General features: G+C 39.5%; 1 protein-coding gene across 1 annotated transcript in view; it reads left to right on the forward strand.

Annotated features, from left to right (window-relative positions):
* LOC126330611 (tyrosine--tRNA ligase, mitochondrial) overlaps positions 1-14,931 on the forward strand; it is a 117,777-nt gene that overhangs the window by 67,479 nt on the left and 35,367 nt on the right. Inside the window, exon 7 of the mRNA XM_049996377.1 lies at positions 5,043-5,231. Within this exon, the coding sequence (XP_049852334.1) occupies positions 5,043-5,231 (189 nt within the window). The remainder of the gene's footprint in view (positions 1-5,042; positions 5,232-14,931) is intronic.

The raw sequence follows: 14,931 nt of genomic DNA on the forward strand, positions 1-14,931 counted from the left end.
ATATTCACTAAGTGTCCTTACACACTACCCACATTTTAGCATGTATCGCATACTATGAAACCTGCTGTGTCAGGTACTCCACATGACCCAATACAGACTGCTTCATTACAAACTGCCTCCAATTAGGTTGGGATGCTTAAAAATCCCATTTGCTCCAAGTCATTCTAAATGGCAAGCCTTCATTGGCTGTGTACAGGTTTCATGATCGGGGGACTGGTAAGTGCCATCAGTCCTCCATAACCATAAGGTCTGGGCACACATGAAAGTGATAACTTCATGAAAATGATCTGTTATTGATTTCCACTTTTTCTTAATAGATACTTCTGCCTGTTTATATTACCCTGCCTTATTGCTCAGCATATTCCAAAAGATGATTGTCTCATAAGTATTGCCATTGTGTGTAGGGTGCAAGTGCTCCTACTGCATTTGGGTTATGCATTTGACATTGATCTATATCTCTGTAAAATTTTCAGGCAGCATAGTGAAGTACTTTGTTGGATAGACACACCACTTCTATGCATAAACCTAAAGCACGACACACCACTGCTATGCATAAACCTATAGCACTAGCTAGTGATCATACAGACTTCTGTCTAAGGTATGTTTAAGGCCTTCACACTTTCCAAGATCCCCAATTGGATTATTTATTGAAAGACAGGTACTTCATCTTTCCTGTTATTTTATACAACGGAAGGAACCCTAACTTCAAATTTAGAATACTTCCAAGCTTTTGGCCCTCTATAGTACATCCTGCTTAAATTGGCAGTTTGCAACTTATTCTCTCTCCAAAGTGATCCAACACAGCACATTCGATTTGACTAAGCCATAGCTTTTGTCAGCTTCCCTATTAGACGGTCTCTCGCATAATGAATATCTGTGGAAAGAAGGCTTCCGATAAAGTTTATGTTGCTTTAATTGCATATAGGTACACTGGATGGCTAGTTTCAGCAGGACTAAGCTGCCATCTTCAGCTCTGCAAGGTTACAAAAATTACAAAACTATTACACTGTTTTAGTTGTAACCGTAAACTAATGCTTTTATGTAAGTTCTTTTTGACATACCACAGTGCACTGGTTATGAAATCAAGCTGTGCGATAACCTGCATGTGTGTATTTGTACCATTGTAATGAGCTGTGAATTTTAAATTAAAAAATATAAAATTACCTTTTCGTAAATTACTACAGTGATCTGCCTAAGATAACATTACCTCAGGATGAAAAGAGCATAAAACATTAAAAAATGTTACTGTGTCCTCATGGTGATACAGAATCCTACAGGTGTGGCACATCAAGAAGTGCCGCATGTGTTTGAGTTGGCAGCCAGCTACATACTGTAACAGTTGGGCTAACAGAATTATACAGAGGAGTACCACCAGATGGCAGTCTCATGAATAATAACACATGTTTTCCAGGTTTTTTTTTTTTTAATAATATATATGTACATGTATCAATATATGAGAGACAATGTGAATCATTTAAAATGGAAAATAGTACAATGTCAGTTATCTAAAAAGGAAAATACAATAGGTAATAACATTTTGTCAGTCTTTTTAGACCAAAAAATTATTTCCAATAATGCAAGTAACATTAAACATTTGTTAAAGACTGAATGAAGAATGTCAATTGTGACACAATATACATAGCAGTATGAGAATCATACACTTTATAGGACTATGACAGACTGTCTCCTTTTACAAATTGTAATATCATGTATTATACTTTTCATCTCACAGTAGATGTCATATTGAAATTTCTAGTTACATATTACATACTTGTTTAATTGTAATGTATACATCAATACACAAAACATGGAATAAAAGTGATAGCATCTTGGCTTATGAGAATAACTGATGTATACGTATAAGGAGGACATGCCGTAACCATAGGTCTAGATTGTGGATTTAAAGTTGACAATTACGTATTTCACAGTGAGTGCTCACATATACATTTTCTTATGCAATGGTAATAATATGAAGTCTGGAGCAAGGAAATAATAGAAGACAAATTTCAGTTGGTAAAATTTTGTTTATCAATAACTACAATGTCACTTGATGGCTAAGTAGCAACTGAACAGTGTGATTATCAAGATGTGATACTATAATAATTTACAGAGAGATACCATGACATTTGCTGGTTTTATAGGGCAATACACAGGGTAAGTATATAGGGATACACAGAATTACAAGTGAGAAGGATGGCAGGAACGGAACTACTAACGTACAATATACGTTTATATCCCAGAGTTACGACAAAACCACAAAATTTATCATCAGTATTTTGGTAGACATCAGGGCATTGTCCAACATAGAGTACAATTTTTTATGGACTTACCAAGAGAAGGCACCTACAACAGTGTATCTCTATAAAACAATCTGATACAGTGTCTGACGCTTTAGTGAGAAACAGAAAAGCATTATCACGACAATGCTAAAAGCATAATATTCTGAAGAGTTATATATCGTGTAATTCAGCTATCTGTTATTGAAACTAAATAAATATCATAGACAGGAAAAATAGGCAATATGCCTTAGTCCAATAAAGTAAACGATTCTCATACTGTTATCTATATTGTGTCCCACTTGATGCCATTCATTCTGCCTTTAACAAATGTTTTTTTTTTTTTCCTACCTAAAAAGATAGAAAAAATATTACTACTTATTCTATTTTCCATTTTAAGTGACTGGCATTGTACTATTTTCCATTTTAAGTAACTCACATTGTATTCTCTCATATGTCCACATAAAGGGTGAGTCGCATAGGGTGTCACACCCCCATTACTCCGTTGGTGATTGCATGTATCGACAAGCGGTGTTTGGCGAATCATAGCCAACTATGAGGCACATACTTTGGTACGTGCACAATAATCACAATGTTTATATTGACTGATATAATGAGGCAAGTACATGTTTTTTCAATGGGACGCTATACTTTTTTTTACCTTCATTCGAACGCTCCGGAAAAGACGCGTATAGTGATGCAACGCATGTTACTATTGCGATTCAAACTTCACTTAAAAGACGCTGGGAAATATTGTACGATTGAAGATCGAGGCGGTCGGAAGCAGCTGCAGACCGCAAAACACGCCTTGCGCGACCCGAAGGCTGAGTTGCCGTGCTCTATATGCAGCATGCACGGCCTACACTACGTAGGTAAATCCTCATCCACCCTCTTTTAAGCAAAGTTTGAATCACAACAGCAACATGCGTTACAACACTATACGTGTCTTTTCCAGAGCGATCGAATGATGGTAAAAAAAGTATAGTGTCCCATTTAAAAAATATGTACTTGGCTCATTATCTCGGTCAATATAAACATTGTGATTATTGTGCATGTACCAACATATGTGCCCCATAGTCCGCTATGATTTGCCGAAAACTGCATGCCAATACGTGCAATCACCCCCGGTATAAAGGGGGTGTTACATCTTGCGCAACTCACCCAGTATATTCTTAAAAACAAAACTAGAAAATGCATGTTGTTATTCATGAGACTGCTACCATATTCTTCTGTTTTATTCTGTCAGCACACTGGTATCTGGCAAGGTGACACTGGCTGTCAACTCAGTCATGTGCAACACTTCTTGATTTGCCATACCTGTACGACTCTGTGTTGCCTTGAGGACGCATTTATATTTTTTAAATGTTTTACTTGTTGTGTAGAACTTCATACACAATGATAAGGAGAGGCAAGCTACAGAGTGGTGGGAGCTGAAATGAGTAACGATCAAGTTAACACAGTAGACAGAAGATTTACTTAACTTGGGGTTCTGCAAGTGAACAAAGACTCTTTACAGATAATGCAGGAAGAAATAGAATCCAGCTCTCAGTGTCAACAAGAAAGAGGCTCTCCAAACTAAGGAGAAACGATGGTGTCATAGCAAAGAGGCTACGAGGGCAAGTGTGCTGTCTGGCTAACACTGGCCATCCTATATTGTGGTAGCCAGGGGGTACTCATGGCATTGAGCCACTGGAGGCTCAGCAGGTGTCCTCCATGGGTCCACTGAATTCTGCATGACTGCTATCAACGCCAGATAGAAACTTCCAATTCCATTGCTGACTTCAAGATGCCCTTGGGGTGGTATTGGTACGTGATACCACATAACTCTCTTTTTATCATGAGGTAATGTTATTTTAGGCATTATAGGAATTTATACATTTACTGTAATTACTTATGTAAAGGTGATTTTATATCACATTTACTGTAATTACTTATGTAAAGGTGATTTTATATTTTTTATACCAGTCTGTTAGATAGTACAAAAACAAATGTGCAGTTCATCCCACTGCATTATTTCATAGCCTGTGCACTGAGAGTATGTAAAAAAAGAACTTACATAAAATGGTTAATTTACAATTACAGCTACAACAGTGTAACATTTTTATAATTTTTTGTAACCTTAGAGATCTGAAGATGGTAGCTTAGGCCTGGCAAAACTAGTAATGCAGTGTACATACAGGCAATCAAGGCAATAAAAACTTCATACCTGAAGTTTTCTTTACATTTAATTCAAGATCACTTTCTAGATGACAATGTCAGGTATCTAGAATAACTGTGAGTCTCAAATTTGGACTATAAATACGAGAAATTAAAAAGTTTGTTTCTTCATTTCAAGCTAAGGAACGAGCTCTACAGTTGAAGTTTCTATAATGCAAAAACATGATGGTATTCGTTGTGTCACACAGAGAAGCTGCACCATAATTTTACAAGGCTGAGTTTTTGGAGAATAAATGGGATTTATATTCAGGCCATTATGGTATATTAACCCATTTTCCAAAATGTCAACCCATATGATCTGTTCCTCTTTCAATGTAAATTAGTCATCTGATACATTTCTCAATATGTTTTATTTTTATTTGTTTACTTTATTTTTTGGTTGCTGTACACTTCATCAGCAATAGCTACATTGCTTTGGCTGTTCTAAACTATGCACGCTGAAGACTGTATCTTCTAATTATTTTGTGATTCCTCTCTGGATGGTCTCTGGCAGTTATGGAACAGATTTTTACATAAATACAATGAAGCAAATGTTTATCTCTGTTGCAGAAAGTGGTCTTTCCTCGGCTTTACAGATAACTACTGCTCTCTATGACAAGGGAGTGGATGCTCTTAGCAAGATGTCTGCAGAAGATATTACACAAGTTTTTAAAGAAGCAAGAATGTGTGAACTTTTGCTGAAACCAGGCATGACAATTTATCAGTTAGCATTAGAAGCTGGCTGCTTTTCTACTGAAGGTAAGTGGATGTAATTCCATATTACTCATTTAGAAAACCTTCACATTCAGAGGAGTTAACATTTTGAAATGTAGACTGAAAAGATATATGTTGGCAGAGAGAATAATATTGTAGTACATTGACAGTATTCAGTCAAAAAGTACCCCAGAGCGGAATTGAATTGCTACAAAGCCCATTGCAGGCAGCGAGAGTGTTATTGTTGCGAAGCAATCACAGCCAACAGGCGTTGCGAAGCAGAGCCAGCTGGACGTGGCATAGCAACAGCTGATGCTGCAGTTCCCTAGTGGAAGAACAGAAGTCGTTCCTCAATTGCCTCCACAGAAGTGTTTAGAGTACATGCCTTAAGCCCTACGCAAACTTAGTCTGGAGCGTATAAGTACTAAGCCATTCATATACTAAAATATTCTTGTCTCAGTATCACAGACTGTGCCATGAACCTTTGACTCCCAGAGCAATATCCCATAATACAGTATGACTGTTGTTTGACCAAGGGATGGGGCAGTGTGCCCTGAGTCACGAGAGCAGCTGCCACCAGAGCAGAGAGTCGCATGCTCGCAGGAAGGAGATCACAGTTGCTTGCGCAGTATATCATCAGCTGTGCCACATGATGTCATCGCAGTCGTAGCCAGAGACACTGCTGACAACAGCATTCAAGTGATGCCATGCTCAACCCTGCTCTTTGCTCTGTAAGCAATGCTGGACCTCTATTGTTTCGTGAGAGACAACTGGACATCTCCACCAAGCCATTCCTGATGTACTACAGCTGAGGACCAGAATAAAGAAGTTAATTAGACAAATCTACTGTCATACTGTCATCTCATTTCCTCTCCACAGATGATGACCCATAAGTTATCTAACACTGGTGTCGGCAATGTTGCAAAGGGAGTCTGTCGCGAACTGATTTAACCATGAATGATCATACTAAGACTTGGTTTGCCTGATTGTGTACCTAAGGGTACTGGGAAGTTACTTTGGGGAAGTGTTGAGGTTGTTGGTAGGAATTTTGTGTGTGGAGCAGCTGTTAGAAGAGAATGAAGTATTATATCAGGCAGATTGCTTTGTCAAAAGAGGTATTGTGTGCATACAAGAAATAAAGGCTCAAAAGAAGGTATCTATTTTTATAGATAATTTTAGCACAGAGGATGTAGGTTTAATAAAGGGGTTGTTAATTGTAATATGGATATCCTGCAGGAAGAAAAGTGGCACATGAAGGGTCTCAGCAATGGACAATCGCCAAACGCAGCTGAAATTGCATTACAAGGAGAAGTGAAGCACCTAGAGGGAAACAACAGGAAATGAATGAAAAAATTAGTTTTGGTTTTTAGGGATTTATTTTTTTCCAAAAGAGCCATTATCAGCTATGCATATTACACAGTACTACATATCAATGAGAAATGAATCACCAATCTACGGCAAACCTTACAGACAACCAAGGTACTTACAGCCAATTTTGGAGGAATTTATCGATCAACAGCTGAAAGGTGGAATAACTGAAGAAAGTAATAGTGCATGGGGCAGGGGGGTGGGAAAAGCTATTATGTCATAAAAATCAAGGTATGGAACACAAAAGTATACGTTCTGTTGCGGTGCCAGACATCTAAATGTGAAAACCATAATGGATGCCTACCCTTTGCCAATCATCGCAGAAATCTTGGACCATTTAGGGCAATGCAGACATTTTTCAACAATGGATTTGAAGAGTGGTTATTATACAGATATAAGTTTCACCCCCAGGATTGATACAAAACAGCATTTCCAACACCCTGGGGACACTACAAATACAGAAGAATGCCACTTAGATTAAAAAAATGCCCTTGCAACGTTTCAGAGATTTTTTGATGGCGTACTCAGTGGTTTAAAACCACACAAATGCTTAGTTTATCTTGATGACATGGGAGTGATACAAAACTGCGTATGCAGTGATTAACTGAAATATCCCTAAGGTTAAAAGGAGGAAAGTTAACACTGAGTACAGAAAAGTGTAATTTTGTGATGAAAGAGGTAGCATACCTAGGTCGTATCATAAGTAAAGATCGAGGTTAAGACAGACCCAAGATTGGTGAGGGCTGCACATAAATTTTGTGTGCCAAATTGTCTAAAGGGGTTGCAGTCATTCGTCGGAGTCGCAAACTATTACTGCTGGTTCGTGAAAGGATTTGCAGGTATTGCCAGACTGTAGACCCATTTGTTAAAATAGGGTACTAAATTTGTGTGGTCAGAAGAGTACTAGCATGCTTTTGAGGAGCTAAAAGAAGGTTTAATTTCGAGCCTGATTTTCTGGATTTTAATAGAGTATTTATTATATCATGTGATGCAGTGATGCATCAAACCAAGCATGTGGCTTTGTGTTGTCAAAAGAGGTAGAAGTTGTGTAAGATCTGGTATCTTACATATAAAAAAAAGTAAATTCCACAGAAAGAAATTATTCCACAATGGAGAAAGATATGGCAAACTGTACTGGTATTTATAGAGTCACGTATTTCAAATATTATCAGTATGGTAAAAAGTTTGTGATAACAGACCATGTGAGGTTAAGATGGCTGTTGGGGTTAAGGCTGACAAGCTGTACAGTAAGACTAAGTGAATTTGATTTCGAAGTCATGTGTAAACCTGGGAAGAAGTTCAGAAATGTGGAAGGCATAAGTAGCAAAGTAGCAGTATTACATATTGGAGGTAATGAGCATCAGGAATGGTGAACTACACAGAGCAGATGAAAATGATGTTGTTGTCTTCAGTCCTGAGACTGGATTTAGTGTATTCATCTCTTGGTCTCCCTCTACGATATTTACCTTCCACGCTACCCTCCAATGCTAAATTTGTGATCGCTTGATGCCTCAGGACATGTCTTACCAATCGATCCCTTCTTCTAGTCAAGTTGTGCCACAAACTTCTCTTCTCCCCAATCCTATTCAATACCTCTTCATTAGTTACGTGATCTACCCACCTAATCTTCAACATTCTTCTGTAGCACTACATTTCGAAAGCTTCTATTCACTTCTTGTCCAAACTATTTATTGTCCATGTTTCACTTCCATACACTCCATATAAATACTTTCAGAAACGACTTCATGACACCTAAATCTATACTCGATGTTAATAAATTTCTCTTCTTCAGAAACACTTTCCTTGCCATTGCCAGTCTACATTTTATATCCTCTCCACTTCGACCATCATCAGTCATTTTGCTCCCCAAATAGCAAAACTCCTTTACTACTTTGAGTGTCTCATTTCCTACTCTAATTCCCTCAGCATCACCCGACTTAATTTGACTACATTCAATTATCCTCGTTGCACTTTTGTTGATGTTCATCTTATATCCTCCTTTCAAGACACTATCCATTCCTTTCAACTGCTCTTCCAAGTCCTTTGCTGTCTCTGACAGAATTACAATGTCATCGGCAAACCTAAAAGTTTTTATTTCTTCTTCCTGGATTTTAATACCTACTCCGAATTTTTCTTTTGTTTCCTTTACTGCCTGCTCAATATACAGATTGAATAACATCAGGGAGAGGCTACATCACTGTCTCACTCCCTTCCCAACCACTGCTTCCCTTTCAAGCCCCTCGACTCTTATAACTGCCACCTGATTTCTGTACAAATTGTAAATAGCCTTTCGCTCCCTGTATTTTACCCCTGCCACCTTTTGAATTTGAAAGAGAGTATTCCAGTCAACACTGTCAAAAGCTTTCTCTAAGTCTACAAATGCTAGAAACGTAGGTTAGCCCTTCCTTAATCTAGCTTCTAAGATAAGTCGTAGGGTCAGTATTGCCTCACGTGTTCCAACATTTCTAGGGAATCCAAACTGATCTTCCCCGAAGTCAGCTTCTACTAGTTTTTCCATTCGTCTGTAAAGAACTCGCGTTTGTATTTTGTAGCTGTGACTTATTAAACTGATAATTCGGTAATTTTCACCACTGTCAACACCTACTTTCTTTGGGATTGGAATTATTATATTCTTCTTGAAGTCTGAGGGTATTTCGCCTGTCTCATACATCTTGCTCACCAGATGGTAGAGTTTTGTCAGGACTGGCTCTCCCAAGGCCGTCAGTAGTTCCAATGGAATGTTGTCTACTCCGGGGGGCTTGTTTCGACGCAGGTCTTTCAGTGCTCTGTCAAACTCTTCACGCAGTATCGTATCTCCCATTTCATCTTCATCTACATCCTCTTCCATTTTCATGATATTGTCCTCAAGTACATCGCCCTTGTATAGATCCTCTATATACTCCTTCCACCTTTCTGCTTTCCCTTCTTTGTTTAGAACTGGGTTTCCATCTGAGCTCTTAATATTCATACAAGTGGTCCTCTTTTCTCCATAGGTCTCTTTAATTTTCCTGTAGGCAGTATCTATCTTACCCCTAGTGAGATAAGCCTCTACATCCTTACATTTGTCCACTAGCCATCCCTGCTTAGCCATTTTGCACTTCCTGTCGATGTCATTTTGAGACGTCTGTATTCCTTTTTGCCTGCTTCATTTACTGCATTTTTATATTTTCTCCTTTCATCAATTAAATTCAATATTTCTTCTGTTACCCAAGGATTTTTACTAGTCCTCGTCTTTTTACCTACTTGATCCTCTGCTGCCTTCACTACTTCATCCCTCAAAGCTACCCATTCTTCTTCTATTGTATTTCTTTCCCCCATTCCTGTCAATTGCTCCCTTATGCTCTCCTTGAAACTCCGTACAACCTCTGGTTCTTTTAGTTTATCCAGGTCCCATCTCCTTAAATTCCCACCTTTTTGCAGTTTCTTCAGTTTTAATCTACAGGTCATAACCAACAGATTGTGGTCAGAGTCCACATCTGCCCCTGGAAATGTCTTACAATTTAAAACCTGGTTCCTAAATCTCTGTCGTACCATTATATAATCTATCTGAAACCTGTCAGTATCTCCAGGCTTCTTCCATGTATACAGCCTTCTTTTATGATTCTTGAACCAAGTGTTACCTATGATTTATTTGTGCTCTGTGCAAAATTCTACCAGGCGGCTTCCTCTTTCATTTCTTTGCCCCAGTCCATATTCACCTACTATGTTTCCTTCTCTCCCTTTTCCTACTACCGAATTCCAGTCACCCATGACTATTAAAATTTTGTCTCCCTTCACTACCTGAATAATTTTATCTCATCATACATTTCTTCAATTTCTTCGTCATCTGCAGAGCTAGTTGGCATATAAACTTGTACTACTGTAGTGGGCATGGGCTTCGTGTCTATCTTGGCCACTATAATATGTTCACTATGCTGTTTGTAAGAGCTTACCCGCACTCCTATTTTTTTATTCATTATTAAACCTACTCCTGCATTATCCCTATTTGATTTTGTATTTATAACCCTGTATTCACCTGACCAGAAGTCTTGTTCCTCTTGCCACCGAACTTCACTAATTCCCACTATATCTAACTTTAACCTATCCATTTCCCGTTTTAAATTTTCTAACCTACCTGCTCGATTAAGTGATCTGACATTCCACGCTCCGATCCGTAGAATGCCAGTTTTCTTTCTCCTGATAACTATTTCCTCTTGAGTAGTCCCGGCCCGGAGATCCGAATGGGGGACTATTTTACCTCCGGAATATTTTACCCAAGAGGACGCCATCATCATTTAACCATACAGTATAGCTGCATGCCCTTGGGAAAAATCACGGCTGTAGTTTCCCCTTGCGTTTAGCCGTTCGCAGTACCAGCACAGCAAGGCTGTTTTGTTTTGGTTATTGTTACAAGGCCAGATCAGTCAATCATCCAGACTGTTGCCTCTGCAACTACTGAAAAGGCTGCTGCCCCTCTTCAGGAACCACACGTTTGTCTGGCCTCTCAACAGATACCCCTCCGTTGTGGTTGAACCTACGGTACGGCTATCTGTATCGTTGAGGCACACAAGCCTCCCCACTAATGGCAAGGTCCATGGTTCATGGGGGGAGGATGAAAACTGTAAGCAGTATTTCAAGCAGTCACAGTTTTGTATGCAGGATGAGTTTCTATGGAGAGAAACCAAGTTGGGACTGTGGGTAGTGGTACCAGCAAGCTAAGGAATAGAGTGTTAAGAGAAGCTCATGGTCACATATTAGCAGGTCATGGAGGTTACAGTTCTACCAGCACAAAAGTAGCAGAAAAGTATTGGTGGAATAATGCATAGATGGTTGTAAACCATTATGTGGAGAATTGCATTGTGTGCTTAGAGAGTAGATTTGTGTCAAACGAGAGTATTGTTGCAGGACTTACTTGAAGCAATAGCACCAATCAAACTTCTGGGGACTGATGTTTTAGGCCCAGTCAATAAAACACCTGCAGGAAATAAGTTCAGACTCACAGTCATAGATCATTTTTCAAGATCCGTATAAATGGTCGCGATGACAAACCAGCAGGCAGCAACAGTGGCAGAGGCACTTGTGAATAATTGGATACTGAAGTTTGGAGTGCCCTGAAACAATAATATCATATTAGGAGATGAACTTAATATCAGATAAATTCAAGGAATTGTGTAAGTTATTGGATATGAAGAAGTTAAGGACAAGTCCTCTCCATCCAAAAGCCAATGGAAGAAGTGAATGCTTGGATTCTATGTTGACTTACATCACACCAACTGGGATGTCTATTTATAGTATGTAGTCTATGCCTACAAATAAAAAAAACACCACCACAAGGTTATAACTTTATGAAGTAGTACCATTCAACAAATTGAAAATGAAGAAAGGGGAGACTGGAGAGTCCGTTAAGAAACTTGCCAGAGTGATTAGGAAAATTTGGAATACAGTATGGAGGGAAAATACACAAACACTGCAGAAACAGGAAGAAGGAATAGGCCATACCACAAGAATGCCATACTATAAGGTTGGTCACTGTGTGATAATATCAACTTCGTTTATGCTGAAGAGAAAAAAACAAAGAAGTTTTTGAAGTCTCAGGGGCCACACCAAGTGGTAGAAACTACATTGCCAGTAAATGTCAAGATTTTGTGGCCAACGAGAATGGCAATTTTGCATGTAGGGTGGTTGAAACCTTTTCAAGGAATTCTGTAAGTTATCCAGTATAGGAGATGTGGACTGGAAAGGAGAAAGGTATCAGCAGATAAGCAAGAGGTTGTGAATGGAATGTTACCAAGGAACCCATATGGATTAAGGCATAGGAGAGTCATTTGGAGTAGCATTGAATTTATGGGAAGAAAATTGATAGGTATTGCTGCCTGCAGGTGAGGTGCAGTGAAGGCGAGATTGTGCAGTTCATAGTGGGACTACTGAGCTTTGTCAGGGTGGAAGCGTTTGGAGCCACCACCTGGAAGGGGGAGTACTGTTCACCAAGCAGGAAGACATAGTGATCACCACTCATCGCTAGGTGATACAGGTGGTATTCGGCACATGGGAGATGCATAACGAGGTGAGAAGACAGGAAGAAGCATTCGACAAATTCCTTCAGAAAACTGAAAGGTGTGGGATACTCACAGGAAATGTTTGGGGTATGTGAGAGAGTTCATGGGAGTGTATGAGAAGTTAAGGAGTAAGGTGACCCAGGTACTGAGGGTTAGTCTACATAAGCAAAGGAAGAGGGGTGGAATCTATGTAGGAGGTTGGCTTGTATAAAAAAATATTTGGCACTGCTAATGAGGGAGACACTCGAAGGGTGAATGACATAATAGAATAGGTTGAACAGTGGGCGAAGGGGAACAAAGCCGTGAGTGATTAGCACACTATGCAGATGTATTGAATAACACATGACTACTACAACTACTGACTGGAGAAGTCAGCCAGAGCTATAGAAGAGTCAGTTAATCAGAATATGAGAGAGCTGCAAATCGAAGCAGAACTCTTAGGTAAGGAAGTTGTAATGACAAAATGTTTGCAGTCCGCAGAAGACAGTGTTTGGGAAGCACGAGGGAAAGTACCAGAACTACAGGAGGCTAGGCAGCAGGCTGTAAGAGATCAGTCAAGGGTAAACTTGTTGTCACCAGAGCTGTATTTAGAGGGTCTAAGGAAATTACAGAAGGAACCACCACGAGTTAGGATTGGTTTTAGAACCCAAACACAAAAAATTTCTGTTTTATTTCGAGGTAGTCTCAGTGTTGGTGAGAACTGATGGAGCAAAAGTTTACATTTCCATTTATGAGTGCTACATAGTGCATGCATGTCCTGTCAAGTGGGGGATACTGAAGAAATTTGTAAAAGTAAGAATACAGTGACCATTATTAATTGCAAAATACAGGGGAAGAAGTGTAGAAATGGAGTAAGCAAAGATATAAAAATGCTGTCAAGGGAAATCACAGTCTGTCCGAATATGGTAATGAGAGAGGGGTAGGACTCCTGCACAGATAAACTGCGAATGGGACAAAAGGAGGTAAAAGAACGCAAGAAAGAAGTGATTGACCCGGAACTGTACATTCAGCAGGTCTAGGCATGTTGGTTGTACTCTACCTTTGACAAGATCGTAGTAGCGGCTAGTTCTTTTGAGAAGGGAAGCTTACCTCAGCAAAGAAGTTAGAATTAAAGAGGACTAGTTGTTATTAAAGGAAACAGCGTGCGAGATAATGGGGCCTACTTTCCATCTGCCCGCCATGATTTCGAGGGATAACTCCCCTGAATATTTCATAACTTCATTTACCTTAGCCAGAGAGCCCATGGAAGTGCTACCTGCTGCAAATCTAACCAGCTTAAATCAAACTCTAGGTCCAGAATTAATGCAGTCCATAAATGAACTTCTGAACCAGCAGGAAAGAGAAGTCTCCATGGACAGGAAAGAGAAGTCTCCGTGGAAACATTAGTGCAGCACATAAATTTATACTGGAAGAATTGTTATCAGAAGGACACAACATAGACTATTGTCATACCTACCACCACTGAGTGTAATACTTGTTTTAATACATAGTAGATGCAGCATAAAACTGATTTCAGACCCAGCTGTCGTTTAGATTCCAGTGGATTGGATATCCCAAGCATAAAAGCAGTAGAAGGAAGGTGAATGCCGAAGGGAGTAGTATTGAGGATAATTGATGCATTTTAGCTTGTAAGTTTGGAGCAGAGAGTTAGAAGTTATTATGCAAGAAAAGGAAACCAGTTGTTAGAATAATTCTTAAGAGCAAAAAAGAGCCAGAAGGACTGGTCATCAGGAACTCTAGTGTGAAGGATAATGTAATTTGGCCGTGTTAAAAAGGAAGATGATGTAGCATATCAACCATATTTGGTCAAAAAGTATGGCAGAGCAGAATTATGGTGCAATAGAGCCAGCACAGGCAGGCAATAGTCTTATGCATTGCCAAGCAAAACAAGGCCAACAGTCTTTCCAAGCAGAGCCAGCTGGGCTCCATATAGCAACAGCCAACACTGCAATATGCTAGTGGACGGACAGATGCCTTTCCTCATTTGCCACCACAGAAGTGTCTGGAGTACGTGTCTTTAAGCCCTAAACTAATACAGTCTGGAGTTTATAAATACTCAGGCATTTGTTTACTAAAATAATTACATCTCATATCACAGCCTTCACCACTTGCCTGCGACACTTGGAGCAACACCCTGAAATGCAGGACGGGGTCCACTGTTCAACCACAGGTTGGGGAAGTGTGCCCAGATTCATGAGAGCAGCAACCGGCAGGGCAGAGAGCAGCTCACTCACTGGAAGGAGATCACGCCAGTCTCCACAGTTCTGTCAACTGCACTGCTGTCCCGTCATTATGTTCGCAGCTAGAGACATCACTGACAGTGACATTCAAGTTACATCACA

This window comes from Schistocerca gregaria, chromosome 2 (assembly GCF_023897955.1).
Source record: "Schistocerca gregaria isolate iqSchGreg1 chromosome 2, iqSchGreg1.2, whole genome shotgun sequence".
In the NCBI taxonomy this organism is placed as follows: domain Eukaryota; kingdom Metazoa; phylum Arthropoda; class Insecta; order Orthoptera; family Acrididae; genus Schistocerca; species Schistocerca gregaria.